At 39.0% G+C, this 18,264-nt stretch overlaps 1 protein-coding gene across 1 annotated transcript in view; it reads left to right on the top strand.

Moving 5' to 3' along the window:
• The window catches only part of RXFP2 (relaxin family peptide receptor 2), a gene marked incomplete at its 5' end in the record, with an annotated part of 96,790 nt that overhangs the window by 42,710 nt on the left and 35,816 nt on the right, over positions 1-18,264 (top strand). Inside the window, 6 exons of the mRNA XM_082435345.1 lie at positions 2,306-2,383; positions 5,824-5,929; positions 6,742-6,813; positions 14,784-14,855; positions 15,436-15,507; positions 17,106-17,177. Coding sequence (XP_082291471.1) covers positions 2,306-2,383; positions 5,824-5,929; positions 6,742-6,813; positions 14,784-14,855; positions 15,436-15,507; positions 17,106-17,177 — 472 coding nt within the window. The remainder of the gene's footprint in view (positions 1-2,305; positions 2,384-5,823; positions 5,930-6,741; positions 6,814-14,783; positions 14,856-15,435; positions 15,508-17,105; positions 17,178-18,264) is intronic.

Below are 18,264 nucleotides of genomic sequence, written 5' to 3'. Positions count from 1 at the left end.
TGATGAAAAAGGGGAAAAGGGGATTTGGTATTCTATAGGGAATCCTGTTGTGACACAACTAATTGCTCCCCAATGGATTTGTGATAATTACCAGAATTCTCATATATAGAGGTTGCTTAAATCAGAAATACAGTATTAGAAAAAGTTGTATTTGATGAAAAAATAAAATTATTTAAAGTTCTACTTGGATACCCATGTTTTAATTTTAAATGGCTTACTATGACCACTTCCCTATGGCTTGGTAGTTTGGTTCAGCTGAAGGAATATCCTTAAAGTGCAAATGGGCCTGCCTAGAGAATTAAGTTATTCAGTAGACCTATATCCAGTGCCCATTGTGTGCTCTCCAAATCACCAGGATGCAGCAGGCTCAAGGGAGACAAGTGTCTTGCCCTTATGCGGTTCACAGGGACCATGTGAAGAAGGAGGACAGTAAACTTGTACATAAACAAATTAAATAATTTCAGAGAGTGATAAGTGCCATGAAGTATATAGAACAGGATAATGGGATAGAAAGTGAGTTGGGGGAAAGGCTACTTTAAAGATATAGCCAGAAAAACCCTCTCTGAGATGATGACATTTGAATTGAGAATGAAATGAAAAGAAGAAAGAAACCATGAAATATTCTGGCAAAGTTCCAGGCAAAGGAAACAGCAAATGCAAAGGCCCTGAGGCTGAATGAAACAAGACAATGTGTTTGTGGGAAGGAAAAGTCTGATTGGCTTGGGCGGAGTGAGCAAGGATAAAGAGGGTAAAGAGGTAACAGGGGTCAGATCACGAAAGGTCTTATAGGCCATTTTAGGTCTGTATATCAGGACTGTACATGTCATCTAATTTAACCCGTGTATTTTTCTCTCGAAGAAACTGAAGCCAGGAGAGGTTGACATGTCTAGTTAGTCACAGAGTATACACTAGAACCCAGGTCTCCTGAATCTGAATGAATCCTGTGTGTTTTATACCACACAGAACTGCTACTCCTTGGCACTGCCCAGCTAGCAATCAGAGGCGACAGCAAAGTTCAGGAGTGCCAGTGTGCATCTCTAGAATCTGCTCTCCTGCCCCTGGGAACTCATGCATGCTCCCAGCACCGCTGCCTTCACCACCTGTGAATCACTCCTACTCAGCCTGTAGGGTGCAGTTTAGGTGTCCCCTCCTCCCCTGAGAAGCTTGGCTTTCCCAACCATGCCTCCCCACCCTGAAGCTCTACCCCAGGTCTAGGACAAGCACCCTTTCTCTCTGTTGCCATAGCACCCTGGGTATACCCGGGCGACCGTACTAAGGACTGCCTTGTCTTTACACTGTACTTCTCTCACTAGACATAAACTCCTTGAGGAGAGTTCTTATTTGTTTTGGTGTCACCAGATCCTAGAACAGTAGAGTACAATCAGTGCTCGTGATGGGGCAGCTCTCTGGATGCCAATGGCAAGTCACTCAAATTCTTGGCCTTTCCTCTTCGTGGAAATCTTAGACCATGCATGTTATCTACCTCATGAGGGTGTTAGGAACGCAAATTAAATAATTCATGTAAAGGCATCAAATAGAATAATTTTAAAAACCACTGAGGTTATCAGCAAGAAATAAAAATAAACTAAAATTTTCAGAGATCAAAGGGACCTGCGGGCAGTTATTTAAATTTACTTTTCTATTTGTATGAACTTCAGTGTCATACATCATATTGTGTGTTTTGCCACTTTAATAGCTTATGCTAAAGTAATGATGCTTCAAAAATCAAGCCTTCTTTTTTAAAAGAATACAATTTTATTTCAAAAAATGGAAAACTTGGCAAATAAGCAGATTGTATCATCTGACAAGTTGAGAAAATATTTTTCTCATCAGGACTAGACAGACTTTATTAAAAGGAACTTGGTTTTTTCCTTATTAAAAAGGTCAGGTGACATAAACTTTGTCAGAACTCATTACATATATCAAGTATGTATCTACATACACGTGTGCATATGACAAAATAAAATTCAGATTATATTTTCTTCTGAGGACCTCAAAATTAAGATCAAACATTTAAAATGTCAGCATTAGAGACAGGTGATATTTTTCAAGATGGACACATGTATGGAAAATAATCATCTATTTTCATTATATATTTTATGATACACACATTTAAACTATTTGTAATTGCAGAAAAAGACAAGACTCCAGATGTTTGCCTACCTTTTTCTCCCTTGTTATCTTTCTATTACTTAAACAAATTTTTAAAATTGATTTCATGATCAAATTTTTATACTTTTGTTTTGTAATTTGATATTTTATTTCTAGAATAACTGACACATGTTCATCGCCATGTGTTTCACAGGAGACACTAGTGGATGGGCGACTCTGTTTGGCACAGTCCATGGAGATGCTAATAATGTGGCATTAACACAGGAGTGCTGTAAGTAGTATTGGTCTGAAGACTCAGCCTCAGCTTTGCGAGCAACATTATTTATGGGGCATGGATTTATATGGGTAGTGTGATAAATTCCCTTAAGAATTTCAATTTCAGTTCAATGTATTTCAGTGGTCAACTGGTCTATTATCTGTTCTTGGGACTGAAAAGATGGAAAGAAGAAAACAACATGCTCCATTCATGCTCATTCTATGTATTAGCCTGTGAGTGCAAGAATACATAGGTACTGAATACTTGTGACAAATAATAAAGATCTTACTCCCTTTGGTTACTTTCTTTAATAAAGATATTAAGCACCAACTACTTTCCAGGACCTATGTTAGGCACTGAGAGTGCAAGGATGACTGAGGTCCTCAAATACCTCACACTGTTGCAGGAAAGACAGACCCTTACAGAAGCAGGAATGATACAATATTTGTGCGAAACTGAAGGAAGGACGCTTGCACAAGGGAATGTGGAAGCCCTTTGGGAGAAATGATGGCTGTGCCAGGGATGGGGAAAAATCCACAGACAAGGTGACATTGAGATGGACTTGGAAGTCCTTGGATGGAGGGAAGGGGAAGAGGTGACAGGATGAGCAGGGGAGTTTGATCAGCAAAACAGTGGGGTCAATCGGAACCTGCTTCACATTCTTCTAGTACACGAGGTGGAGGAGCAGGAGCTGGACCCAGAAGGGTGGAGCCAGCACACAGAGGGTTTTGGGTGCACTCTCTGGAGTTTGGCCTCTATCCCAGAGATGGAATTATATCTCTCTGTATACACAGATTATATTATATGTTAATCTATTATTATATTACATATAATATGTATATACATAGATATAATTATGTAGGTGTATGTACAATTACAAGCATACATTAGTATGGATACATAATATATGTATATAAAGTCCATATATTAAATACTACACTATAGTATATTATGCACTTTATAATACCAGGTTATAATTACCACTTATTATATACTTTATTATACACAAATATATCATACATAAAGTTAGAAATTGAAAAGAGTAAACTAAAAAGATTAAAAATAAATATAACTGAAAACTCTAACATTTTCTTCCGGAACCACAATGGGTCATTTTGTACACATGCCGTGGTGGAGATCACTGCTGTATACAAGGGGCAACCACCAAGTTGTGAGCTTATTTCCATTTAGTGAAGAGGAAGATGAAGTGATAAGAAGTGTATGTGAAAATGATTCTTCTACCAGAATTTTAAAGAATGGGTTAGAACGGTGTTCTCAGCCTGAGACCGTTCTGCCCCTGGAGAGCATTTGGCAGTGTCGGGAGACATTCTGGGTTGTCACAGCTGGAGAGGGGTGGGTGACTGCTCCAGCGGGCGGAGGCCTAGGACGCTGCTGAGCCTTCTACAGTGCACAGGTCAGCTCCTCACGCCAGGGAATGGTCCTGGTCCGACCCCGATGTCAACTTTGCCGAGGTTGAGGAGAAAGCTTGGTGAAAGAGACACTGGACATTATGTTTCTTGCAATGCTCCAGGCTAATACTAACAACCTGAGCCCAGAAAATACCTCTGGGAAGAGTGAGGTAGAGAGAGCTTCAAGAGGCACTTCAGAAGAAGAATCCAGAGGTTGGGGTTTAACTGACCTGCAGGTGAGGGAGTTCCACTCACATTTTTGGTTTAGTCAACTGGCTCAGCTTGGAGTACACGAAATTCTCTTATTGGTAAATAAGAGCTTCCAATCCTAGGCTCTCAATCTAATAATGTAACTGCTATTTTCAATGTCAATTAAACATTGGAGTAAACAATCTGGAATTATCTTTAGGAAGTTGAGATGATTAGCATAAACCTACGAACACCACAGAATATTTTCTAAACACTTATACACTAGAATGCATCTTTTGGATTAGGGAGGTACTCCCTAAAATTTGGTGAAATTGATTTTAAAAATAAGGTTTGAATAAAAGTGATCTAAAAGAAGCAGAGCAATTAGAACTTATAATCAGATTTAAATAAATAATAAATATAAACATTTGAAAATAACTCTCACTTTTTTTAGCTCCTTCAAAAAAAGTACCCACAGGATCAGAGGCAACATCAAATGCTCCATTAATATCATCCCCCAACCCCCTCTCTCTCTCACTCGCTCTCTCACACACACACACACACACACACACACACACACACACACACACACAGAGAGTCATTGTTCTGCGGACCAACTTGGCCTGGTTTCTCCATAGATTTCTCATATGCCATTATTTTAACAATTAACATAATTAATAACTACATAATATGTAAATAAAAGAATTACGTGATAATGTTTATATATTATTAATATATTATGATAAATCTTACTAATTATGGTAATATGCCATTGTATTAATAATTATGTGAGTTCCTTCAAAGTAAATCCTAAAGTGTTTTTCTTCCTTCCGAATGCTTCAGATAGATGGATCTTTGGTCTTTTTCTGCTTTACAGTTTCTCTACAACTTTTACCTACCACGTTAACTTCATAGTGATGAAAAGCTAAGAGCCGGAATGATAGAGTGTCTGGGTTGGTTGATTTCACCAAGGCACAGTGGTGGCCGCTGCCCAGCCTGCATCTCACTCTTGTCGAAGCTCTAAGAGAAGTTTGAAAGGGGGAAAATAATTGAGTTTAATTTTAACCAACAAGCATTTACTGAGCAACCTCTTTGTGCCATTCAATTAAATGGAATTGACTCGGTTATACCCATTAAAGATTTACTCAATCATACTCATGTTTTTCATTGAGAAGAACTTAATCTTGTTCACCATATGCTTTTATGCTATTTAAACATCTTTGTGGTTTCTTTCTAATCCCTTGTTAAATGCCTCTGAAATGACCACTAGAAGCTAGAACTGAGATGAATACCACATGAGTCTATATTTGTTTTTGGTTTTGTTTTTCGTACTTTATTTATTTATTTATTTTTGGCTGTGTTGGGTCTTCACTGCTGTGCACGGGCTTTCTCTAGTTGTGGCGAGCGGGAGCTACTCTGTTGCAGTGCACGGGCTTTTCATCGCGGTGGCTTCCCTTGTTGCGGAGCACAGGCTCTAGGCACGCGGGCTTCAGTAGGTGCAGCACGCAGGTTCACTAGTTGTGGCTCGTGGGCTCTAGAGAGCAGGCTCAGTAGTTGTGGCGCACGGGCTTAGTTGCTACGCAGCATGTGGGATCTTCCCAGACCAGGGCTCGAACCTGTGTCCCCTGCATTGGCAGGCAGATCCTTAACCACTGCGCCACCAGGGAAGTCCCAAGTCTATATTTGACTGGGAGAAAATTCTTGTTTGCTTTTATTATGGGCCAGAGTAAGTTCATTTAACAAGATGTGAATGTTATACATTCAATGGAAAAAGAACAATGCTAGTTACTAGAAATAAAGTCATAATTAAAGAGGTTTTTTTTTTCCTATTGAATCGTTACACTTTTTGCCCCCTAGTTTTAAATCAGTACCCACAACGCTGTGACTGCAAAGAAACTGAGTTGGAATGTATAAATGCTGGCCTGAAGTCTGTGCCAACTGTTTCCAGCAATGTGACATTACTGTGAGTAAAATTCAAATCTTGATATTTGCTCCTAAAGTCACATGAAAACCATGTAGTCTAATCTAAACTCTCTTTGATCTGTTTTATGCTACTTATATATTAGCAAAATCATAGAAAGTCCCTTTAAAACCACCAGCCATCAGAGAACTCTGCACGCTTCTTCTCCAGGGAAAAAATGTTTCAAAACACTGTATGTTAGATTAGCCAGGTTATCGTTTAGCTCACAAACGTCTGTGGCCTGGAGTTATTTTCAATTACTTTCCAATTCATGTATTATTACTAATATGCCAGTACTATACAAGTAAAAATAAAAATTTGAAAAAAAAGGAAAGGTACTCACTTACTCTATCTCATTTTAAGTAGTGGTAATTTGTCCAAGACTTTAAGGTGTAAAAGATCCACAAAGCTAGCTGTGACATAACTGTGCAAGTTTTTCTGAACTCTGCATAGAAGTTTTGAGAGCCTCAGGAATTTGCCTGCAGACATATCATAATTTGGGCATGCATGAGTTGGTTAGGATTTTTGTTGTGTTTTGTTAAATTATCTAGAGAAGAAAAAGTTAAATCACCATAGATGTTCCAGTCTATTATATTGTACTAACTGGCTAACCTTGTCAAATATTTGCAAACTGCTTTAATTTTGCTTTATGGACTTCCTGTTCGCACATGAAAGTTTTTATTTATTATGGGCATTTTCAAATGTGTGTGAAGTGGTATGGAGCATGTTCACATATTCTCAGGCATGCAGCTTCTAGGGAAGAGTTTGGTTGGTCATAAAATCCATGATAACGTTTTCTCTCCGTGTTATTTTAGGTCTCTTAAGAAAAACAGTATTCACAGTCTTTCAGATAAAGTTTTCATCAAATACACAGAACTTAAAAAGATGTAAGTAGCTATTAATAGTGTTTTTATGGGAAAATCTATGGGATGTTTTGTTTAAGGTGTTTTTAATCTAAGAGTAAAATGAAATATAAGGTTGATTACCTTTATCATTAAAGTTATTTTTCTAAATGGAATTAAGATTAGACAATAAAGCATTGAAAAGTATGCTTTCTTTCCATTTCATAATTTAAAATAACAACTGGTTTTACTTAAACTTTCTGTAGAGAGTTAAACTGGATTAAGCATCTCAGTAAGAAAATACATAGTTCCACGGTTTTACTCCAGATCATTTGGAAAACGACATTGCAGATTCAGAGGCACTAGATGCGCTCTTTAACCTGGAAGAGTGTTAACATAGACAAGAACCATTGTTTAAAACATATAATGATAGGATATGGGCTGTCTCCCAGGACAAAAAGAGCAAAAACACGATCTTGGTGAAATTGGTGATATTAGCATATCTGAGGAAAGAAAATAATAAATAGGACACGGTCAGCCATGAGAAACAGAGTGTCAGGATGCTTCCAGCATCATCAAAAAAAGAAAACCAGGATCTGAGAGATACAATCCCTAGAGATAGTCTCTGTTGGGGGGCAGGGGTGGATTGTGCATCTCCACCATAACTGCCATGAACTTTATTGTGACACTGTTCATATCAAGATGGAGAATCTCTTTGCTTTGATTCCCTGCTCATCAATCAACCTTATGATGACTACATTAACTTCCTAAATTATTCATACTAAAGTATTTGGGAGGTTACCTCGGATGGGGAATAAGAACATTCCAATTAGTGGAATGGAATACATCCTATTTAAATAAAGCAATTAGGGAATTCCCTGGCAGTCCAGTGGTTAGGGCTCCACACTTCCACTTCAGGGGGCATGGGTTCGATCCCTGGTCAGGGAACTGAAATCCCACGTGCTGCATGACGTGGCCAATAAATAAATAGATAGGTAGAGAGATAGATAGATAGATAAATAAATAAATAAAGCAATTAAATATTCAACCTCTTGAGAGTTTGGTTACTATGTGTCAGTCCCTCTGAGCCTGAGTCACTCTGGGATAATGGAGAGGTCAAGTTTCTGCGCTTGCGAAGATGATCATTAGACTAGATTAGAAAATTAGCAAGACAATGTTGTAAGGTCCCTAGGTAGTACCATCATCTTACAGTTTTGCCCTTTAACATTCAGAATAGAAGAGAAAGTTTCTAGAAATGTGATATATATTAAAATCCAGGATAAAAAATAATCTGATCCTTTGCTGATACTGGACAAACACAGTTGGTTTGAAATGCCATCAACAGTTCTGTGCTGCTCATGAATTTAGGTACAGACTCCCTTATACGAGAAAGGAAGTCCCTGAAGGAAGTCCAGTAGTGAGGAAGAATCTTGTGTGAACACAGAGAATCATGCCTGTGTTTGATTGTAGCCTCCGTGATTCAGTGAGCTCCTTCCGCTCCATCCTGGAGAATGTGCTCATGTTGCTGTTGTCCCCAGGAGTAGCTATGCATTGCCTCTGGGGTTCCAGATTCCTCTAGAGAAGAAATCTTAACTATACTGCTTCTGGCCTTACTGGAAATGCTTAGAATCACAGCCTGTTCATTTCTACGAATCAATATTGTCCTTGCACTCCCTGAATGATGCTGAGGGGAAGAAAACTAAAATAGCCTAGCATAAAGGAAGGAAAAATATTCATGTTTTAGAGTAGCTGTTTAAAACTATTATCTAGAGTCATAGAAGTCTTATGAATTCCTAATTAAGTCTTCTCATTATTTACAAGGTAACTAAAGTCTGCAACAGTTAAATGACTTACCTAAGGTCTACAACTAACTAGTAGAAGAGCTAGAATTACAGCCCATATCTTCTGATGCCCAGTGCAGTGTTTATTCTACAATAAACAGAAACCTAGAGATGGAAAGAAATTGCTCTAGCATCTAATTGAATCTTCTACCAACACATACTCTTCTGTCCCACGCAGGACTCCCTGCTATATCTTTTGCCCCCGAATTTGGGGAAAGCTGACTTCTGGGGAGGCAGAGGTATCACTAGAAGGTTAAGCAAGGAGATTTAAAATTAGACTTCGCAGGCCAAGTCCTTCCCTGGACTGCTGATTCATAGCTTTGTTCTGTGTCAGTACTTCTCTCTCGATATCTGGTAGCCCACTGAAGGGAAGAATGTGGAAGCGCTATTGATAATACAGGCCTCAATTTTCCCTAGTGAAAAAAAGTAGAGATTTTTTTCCCACCAGATTGCCCAGATCAGCTGGAAATTTCTCCAATTAAACATTGAATTTCTCCTAAGTCTGAGAAAACTTAGGTACCACATCATAACCTGAATATCACTCAGCAGGGGTTCTCTTAATGCAAACTGTTATTTGATGCTTTCGAGGCAATTTGATTCTCCCAGAGAATCAGAGAGAAAAAAATTACAAGACTCTTATCAATAAACATTCACCAAGTGTCTCTTACATGCAAGGCACATCAAGGGAGATTAAACACAATTTCTTACATTCATCTATCACTTTTTAAAGTTGACAAAGACTTCCAACATTTGGAATTCTCATTTGGACTTTGATCCTCAAAGTCTGTGAGGTAAGGCAGACAGCATCAGATTCCTTTCAGGAATGAGGAAGCCATCCTTGGAGAAGAAAGGTTGTTTGTCCAAAGTCAGCCAGCTGACAAATGTTAGAACTTGGCTTCAAAGCCAAACCTCTGACTATAGTCCTCTGGAAGTCCACCCACATGGACCAATCTCAGAATATTGTTACCATCGATGAAAGTGTCCAGAAAACAAACTTTGGTTTCAAAATAACCGAAGTTCTTTATAAACATTATTCAAATATCCTAAAGCTGTTCATAAGCTCAGCAACTCTTCTTTAAATCACCTTCCCCTCCCCCATCCCCTTTTCATACCGCTCAGCTCCTCCTGCCACTCTCCAAAACTCGAAGAAAAATCTCTCTAGTCTCAGGCAAGCCCATGGCCTGTCCTGTCCCTTTTCTTCCTGATCCTGCATTACAACAGTCCAAACAACCAACGTAGCAAAACACAAACCATCCCCAGGAAAGGGTGTCAGGGGAAGGAAGAAACTAGATGGACAACCCCAGAGCTCTTGGTAGAGACAGCAGGAGGGTAAAAGCTGGCCAAGCCCACATGTTCGTTCATTCTTTCAACAAATATTTATTGATACCTATGAGGTGTCAAGGATATAGCAGTAAACGACACATATGAAAAGCCCTCTCCTCAAGGAGCTCAACTTCCAATGCAGAAAGATAAAAATGCGTAGTGTGTTAGATAGTGATTATGGGGAAAAAAAATAAACCAGGAAGGGAATTAGGAGGTGCCGAGGGAAAGGAATTTCAAACAATATGCTAATAAACTGTCCTGTCACATAACTCTACTACTGCCCCAAACATCTCTAAAGCTCCCCATGATTCTGAGCGTTACCCCATGAGACAGATCAGAACACACCCAATAAGTCTCCTGTGTAACTCCTCTGATATTCAAAGCTGGCCATTATCACCATGCCCCCCACCACAGGTTTCTCCCCACGCAGCCTCGAATCCTTAACTTCTTCCCCAAAGGGCCTGGTTTCAAATCTATTTGTCACTCTGTATATGGTCACTTACATATTCCTTACGTGTAGTATCTAGAATAAATGTAATATTATCACTTGTATGACACATACAAGGGCAGAACAGGGGGAAGCTAGCAACCCTTCCTTTCTAAACTCCTTACGCCCTGAGGTTACATTTGTTCTTTTTGTGGCTACTTCATACTCTTAACTCCTAGTGATTGTGTCTTTAAAATCCCTCATCCTGTACCATATGCATAACTGGTAAGTGACAGCTTCTCCCTCCTGTACTTGTGTGCTTAGCACCTGAGAGCTAGTTGTGGCACTTCAGATTTATCCCTATTCAGTTTCACCCTGTTAGATTCAGCTTTTCTTACCAGACTGGGAAGATCTTTTTGTCTCATCCAACAGATTCAGTCTTCATCCCAGCGCTCTGTTACCTGAAAATAAGATGAGCCATCTTCACCTAAGTCATGGAGCAGAATATTGAGCAGGACAGTGCCAGTATTCTTTATTTTGTCTGTAAAAGCATCATAAAACCACTTAATCAATGCCCGGGAGACATATAAGCAAAGTCGACCGCACATTTTTATCTGATCAGTCTTTAAATGAAGAAAATCAGGTTGGTCTGACGTGCCCTGTTTTTCGTGAACTTCCCTGTTCCTGTTCTCTTTGAGGTGCTCACAAAGCAGCATCACAATATCCTGTCCTACGATCTCGCCCAGAACCAGCTTCAAGCTCATCCAACTATAGCTTGTGAAATCTACTTACCTTTTGGAAAATCAAAACAGCATTTGCCATCTTTAATTTTCCAGCTGCTCTTCCTTTTTCCAGATTCCATTGATCACGACTGAGTGTACGCATTTTCAGTGTTTCTCAGTTTCTAGGAGAAATTGTCCAAACCAGAGGCTTTAACTCATTTTGATTAACTTATTCTACCATTTTGGGCTTTCACTGCCACAACGCTGTATCCTATTTATTCACTTCAGTCCTGAGATCACCTTCATTGACCAAGAAGACAAGAACAATGTAGGAATTGAGAATTTATATTTTTTTATTATTTCATGATAATATAAAACATGTCCCATACAGCAGGCTTGGGCTTTTCCTTAACATTTTCTTGTTTCCAAAATATAACTAGAAATTCATTGCTACTTCCCATTGTATTCTTCACTGTCTGAGTTTTGAACACGTCTTAGGTCATTCTTCCAATTATGATTCCATTTTGTGAACCCCTCACCTTCGTCCTTGGACTCTGAAGAAACCCCTCATGACCATCCTACCCTCTTCCTGAACTGGATGGTCCTCTGGCTCTCTCCTAGTACCATGTACCGCCACTGCCAGCACCCCTCATTGTCACATACGCTGAAACATATGTGAGGATCAGTGTGTATTTTGTTGAAGGAATGATGTGTAGGACTAACACACAGGGCTAAAGAGAAGGTGGGGAGCATCTTCAGCAAGGAGGACCAAAAAAGCATAAGCAGAAACACTCAAAGGATGTTAGGAAGAGAGTGACCAGGGAAGTTTGTCTAAAGGAAACGAGTTCCCACAGGAATGATGGAGTGTATGCTGGAGAGGTCATTGAATCATGATTGTAGGGCCTTTGAATGCTAGGCTAGATCATCTGGGCTTTATTCTGTTTGACCAGGGAAAAGACATGCATGAATATGTGTTTTAGATTGTATTGAGCTTATAAAGTTGATATGCATCTTTAAGTTGTATTGGGATATATCCTAAGGGATCACCCAATTTAACGTCAAGTGCGTCTCCGGTCTTGCATGCTCTAAATATTCACAGTGAAATTAAGGTCATTTAGGCATCCAGAAAAAGAAATTCCTAAGTCAAAATAAAATGTTAATTGCTAGATGAACAAATGTTACTTATCTGATTGCTTTTACTAGCGATCAGTTTATTCTTTTTAATATTCTTTTAAACTTTCTAACATTAGGGGGTAAGAAGCAATTTAAGATGATCTTTGAGAGAAAGAAATAAAATACAATTTATGAACTTGACCATAATACTTCATCACTGCTACCACGGAAACCAACAGCAGTTCCTCTCCTCACTGTGACATAAATTTTATATAAATTAGGAATTCCTTCTTAAACTGGGTTCTTGTTCAACACAATCATTGGCAACAAAATGTAATTCAAGGAGTCTGCCTGGCTCATGAATACAAAATGTTGCATTAAAAAAATAGTCTATAAACATGCATGCCATTAAAGCATTTATTTGCTTTAGTTTCAGGTACATAAATTCCTGGCGTTTCTGCTTGAAAAGTCCTGACAGCTGAAACAGCAGGAATTCATGAACCAGTAAGTTATTCTTAGAAAAACCATTCAGTGTAAAGTATATCAAACGGGCTCATATCTCAGCTGTGAAGAAAAAGAGGACACCACTTGCCAAATTGTCATGTTTCCAAATTTCCCCTCATATTCACCAAGCTACTATTCTGTAAAGAAGAAAGCAGATACTGAAGGATCAAGTTAAAAAATTCAGCAGCCTAAGTCTGAGACGAGAGACCTGGGACTCTAGTTCTCCGTGGGGTGCCAGCAAACTGGCTAAATAGAAGGCTAGAGCTTCTTTATTATTTAAGAAGTTGGAGTCTTAACTGGTGTCAGTGAAGGCAGATAGACTGAACATATCAGGTGAGTCGTGCAGATCAAAAGCACAAGGTCAAATTCACAATTTACGACTGCCCCCATCTCTTCAAGATTGACAACGTGTAGGTAAAATGTGCAGCGCACTTTTGACTTAATTATCTTAAATGAAATGTAAATAACACTAGTTAGGTAGTAAATTTTATATTTAAGAGGAACTTCAAATACGTAGATTATGGTGTTATATTCTTTTTCTATTTTCATTTGCTATTGTAATATAATTCACCATATTAACTTTCATTACATCACTCTAAGGGCTCTGAAAATGCTAAAACAGATATTGATCTGTATGGGTTCGTTCTATGCATAGCAGAACTTTAAAGCAAAAGCAGAATTTATGCTACAATGTGAAGCATCTCCTTACAGACATGTTGCAGCAGGGAGAGGGGGATGGAATGGCACGAGTTCTTACAGGGTTTCAAGTTTACTTTGTAGGATTGAAATTGTTGCTTTATGTGTCACTACAGTTGTAATGCATGTGCTCTGTAGTACGCAGCTTTTCCACATGGTGGTACACAGAGAAAATGACAATATTTGTTCAATATTTGGGATAAAAGATGGGTTTGTTAATAACTGGCAGCTAATCTTGGCTTTACTTTGCCACCTTGAGGGCTGAGGACATCAGTATCCCAGCACACCTACAACGCAGTCATGACTCAAAGGCTGGGAAGCTTCACTGGGAGTAATTGTGGTGTAACAAAATTCAGAGTACAGCCAGATGCCGAACAAACAAAAGATCTACCAATAGTTTTGCAGTGAAGTATCATAACAATGAGAAAGTGTAAAATATTTTAGGAAGCAGGAATTCCCTGGCGGTCCAGTGGTTAGGACTCTGCACTTCCACTGCAGGGGGCATGGGTTCAGTCCCTGGTTGGGGAAACTGAGATCCCACAAGCCACGTGGCCAAAAACAAAACAAATCAAAACAAAACTTTAGGACCCAAATCAAATCAAAATAAGAGATAAGGAAGCCACTCAGAAGATTATGTAGACGTTAGTTACTATTAATAGCGTGAATATTTCCTGCCTAAAGTTCTTCAGAAAATATGAAATCAAGGCTAACCCCCCATTGTATTAATATAATGAGCACAGGAAATGGAAGCTGTTTACTTAGATACTCCTGAAAGTGCTATTATTGAATCCATACACTCTTGCTAGATTGCTTCAGCGGTTAAGTAGCTCATGGCCCTGTGAGCTGAAGTTGGTACACTGGCCCCAGTTCAGCCACTGATGCCATTTGTGACCTTGAGCCCCTCTCTAACTAGCTCCATCCTCCTCACTCTGCATCTTGAAACAGAACGAGACTTGCCCTCACCTCGTTTCATGGGAATAGAATGAAGAGAAGTGAGGAGTTGAAGGTGGAACCCTGTACTGAAAGAGCAAGAAAGCTCAGCAGTGAGAGCCTGGCTAGTCTCACATGGTGGGCAACTCCTGCATGTCAGAGGAGGAAGGCCACCAGAATGCCAGGTTGCAGAAATACGACTAGTTCTGTCCCCACACACAGCATACTGGACCTCAGTGGTTCAAGTCAGAGATGTCGGGGTCTCATTGCACGGGCACTATCAGGACAGCAGACATAGCTAGGCTCACAGCCTTCTCTCACTGGCAATGCTTCTACCTCCCAACGTGAGAATAAGACAGAATTTTATGAGCCAGGAGCACAAATTGTCTTTAGGTGAAGAAACAACCTAACAAATACATGAACCATAATCACATGACTCTTCTGTCTTATTCCTACCAGATTTCTTCAGCATAATTGTATCAGACATATATCCAGGAAAGCATTCTTTGGATTACATAATCTGCAAATACTGTGAGTAACTTCTTTATAATTATGAGTACAATTTTAAGTAACAATTAAAAGGGTAGAACGAATGGTACTTTTTTAAAGGCTCGACTCTGGATATAGAGAAATGGGAGAAATAAGTTTTCACAAAGTACATTGTAATTAGTTATTACACTGAAAGAACTGCTAAAAAATTCCAAGTTTTACCAGAAGACAGGTATAAAGGCTCTCTTTAATCTTGTCTCCTCAAGTTTGGGTCATTTCCACAAATAGAAAATATATAACTTACCTAAACACTTTTTTAAAATGTTAGTCTACTAAGGATGTGACCAAAAGGAGAAAAGCAAAAATCACCTCACATATTTATTCTACTGTTACACTCTAACATAATATAATGTCCCAATACATTATTTTTGGCCACTTTGCTGGTCCTGGCCCTGGTGCTTGTTACACTGGGCTTTTGATTGTCTGTATCTCCTGCCTGTTCTTTGATTTTCTGGCCTCTGCTCATCCAGTAGAGTGCTTTCAGAAACAGATGTCCAGTAATTATATGTGACTAAAGTGGAGTATTAAGTTTGCCTAATTTACTCACCCGTGCTATTTGTAGATATCTCAACCACAACTGCATTACAACTCTCAGACCTGGAGTATTCAAAGACTTACATCATCTAACTTGGCTGTAAGTATTCTAGCTTTTCCTTCCCTCGGATTGCAGTCCTAATGATACTCATCAAGGCTCATAGTTTCCATCTATGTATGTATCTTGTTTATTATACTTATTTTTCTGCTTGTCACATAATCTGGAGCATGTTACCCAAGCACTTCAGATAATGGCATGCCAAATAGTGGTTGTGTGAAGAGAAATCAGTGCTATGTTTTTTCAGGTGGCCTCTGCGCCCAGAAGTCGGCTTGCTAAGTCATCCATCCACCTGGTGTTTACCTATAGCTGGGTGTCTCAGCCCAGCTCTACTGGCATTTTGGCCCAGATAATTCTTTGATTGTGGTGGGGGGCGTGCATTTTAGGATGTTTAGTGCCATCTGTGGCCTCTACCCCACTAGATGCCAACGGTACTCATTCCCAGAGTTGCAGCAATCAAAAATGTCTCCAGACAATCCCAAATATCCCTTGGGGGAAAGAGTGCCCTCTGTTGAAAACCACAGACCTAGAAAGTAAGCAAGATAAGGCCTTTTTCGATTTCCAGAGAATTCATAGAAAAGACTGAAAATATGTGAGCTTGTTGTGTTTCATCACTTATCAAGCTGAGCCACCAGCTCCATCCTAAGGAGTCTCACATCAGAGGTATTTGTTTTCATCAGGAAAAATGAACAAAGTGCAGTTAGAAGGCTGTGTCAGTTTTCCCATTTTCTGTAGGTCAGCCTGGTCTAGTGGAAAAAGCCAGGACTTCAGCTTCATCCAGATCCTTGTGTATGCCATGGCCCCATGCTTAATGTTCCAGACAATTTTCTTGATCTTCCTAGGCCTCTTTTTCCTCATCTTTAAACTATAATCATAATTCCTTTTTTCTAAGAGGGATGTTGTGAGAATTAAATCATATAACATATATAAAGTGTCACATGCAGAATGCCTGGCATATAGTAGGTGCTCAGAAGCCCCCTTCTCCAAATCCTACCCTCAGGTACCTCTGAAAGTAAGAGGAAATGGTACCTGGCTTCAAAGGCAACGAGAGAAAAGAAGGCATATTTCCTCTTATCTATTTTTTTCTAGGAAAATACCATATAGAATTAAAAACAGTGATTTGAATTTGTAAATCTTTTCACTCTTTCACCCTCAAAGCTTCTAATAAGTTTATTTGCATAGGCCCCACTAATTACATCATTTAAACACTGTGAGACCAAGGAACTATTTGTGATTTCCTAAGAATTATTTTTCATTCATTTTTCATTCAGTCAATCAGTAAGTCAAAGCATTTATGGAGCCCATAATCAACCAATAGCTAAGTGCAGCTTGTCTGGACCCAGGAACCCAGAGGTGAAGGTTCTTAAGTCCAAAGGGAGGTGGATACAGGGAGCAAAGACCATCGGGATGGACTTAATAAATCCTGGGATGGGGATTATGGGGGTTTGGAGGAAAGTACTGCTCCAGCCACGGGGTGAAGTAAAAGCTCTCTGGGAAGAGCCCTGAGCCAAGTGTGGACAGACAGGAAGGAGGAGAGCAGGTGTTGGGGGGAGACAGGATTGACACGGCCTTTTATTTCTTCCTGGTTTAATTTCACAAATGTATGTAACATTGGAAATGTTTGTGATACGTTTTGTCAGAATTCTAGATGACAATCCCATAACCAGAATTTCACAGCGGTTGTTTACTGGATTAAATTCCTTGTTTTTCCTGTAAGTATTCATCTACCTTTCAATCCATCTGTCTATAAATTGCAATGACGTCTAAAACTAGCTTACAAAAAGAGCTTTAGGAAAATCAAGCCCCCTACAATGTATATTAGTCAAAACCTTCCCTGTATTTCAAGCCACAGTTACTGTTGCTACTTCCTATCCATGGCTCATGGTATATTTGAAGCCGACTAGTTCAATTCCTTTTCATCTCCTTTAATTCCCTTTAGTCCTAAGGCATGTTCTGTTTTGGTTTTCTAAGGCATGTTTTTATTTGCAGTGGTTCACCAAAGATAGTATTCATTTTCATCTCCTTACTACATTTAAATTTGTTAGAGTCTTCCAGGAGTTCAGCTCCAACTGCATTTTTAACAAAGGAAAATGTGCATTTTTAACAAAGGAAAATGTGCCTTTGTCCAGCAAGAGTAACTGAAAATTCCAAAATCTTTGTCTTAACAACTAAGCTTTTCTCGTAATTACATTTGCAGTGTTTATTAATATACTGGGATGATTTATCAGCAGGGGATTATAATGTTCCTTTACAGTTGATCATATAGCATCATTAATTTTCCATTTGTGAAAAGGGACCACAATATCATAAATTAATCATGCAGCTTAACATGTTCATAAGTTGTTTTCTTCCCCAAATGCCCCCCACTATCACTTCTTAGATTTAATGAAGTTTCCAGTGTGGCGTTTTAATATTGTAAATGATTAACATTTCTCTTAAAATGAAACTTTGGATGTATGATGCTGGAAATGATTGCAAATTTGAAGTTTACAAGGAAAATTACCATGAACTTCAAAATTATTACCCAGTATATACTTTTGTTTCATCTCATAAAGTCAAACTGTTTCATATTTATTCCTAGGTTATGTATCACACTTATGCATTCATAGTTTCTCTGACATCTGCTCCCTTATCCATGCCACACACATATCTAGAGACCATTTTGAAGAGGTAGTTATGTTTATATTCTTCATCCTAATATATTGATTTTAGCATACAAGTTCCCAAACTGTGGAAATAGTAAAAATACTGTTCTTAAAGTGGCATATCATTTCGTTTCTAATTAATCTCTTCTTTGTG

The sequence above is a fragment of the Balaenoptera physalus genome, assembly GCF_965194825.1.
Source record: "Balaenoptera physalus genome assembly, chromosome: 18".
Classification (NCBI taxonomy): Eukaryota; Metazoa; Chordata; class Mammalia; order Artiodactyla; family Balaenopteridae; genus Balaenoptera; species Balaenoptera physalus.
The sequence above is the reverse complement of the archived record's forward strand: the minus strand, read 5'-3'. Positions and strand labels throughout refer to the sequence as shown.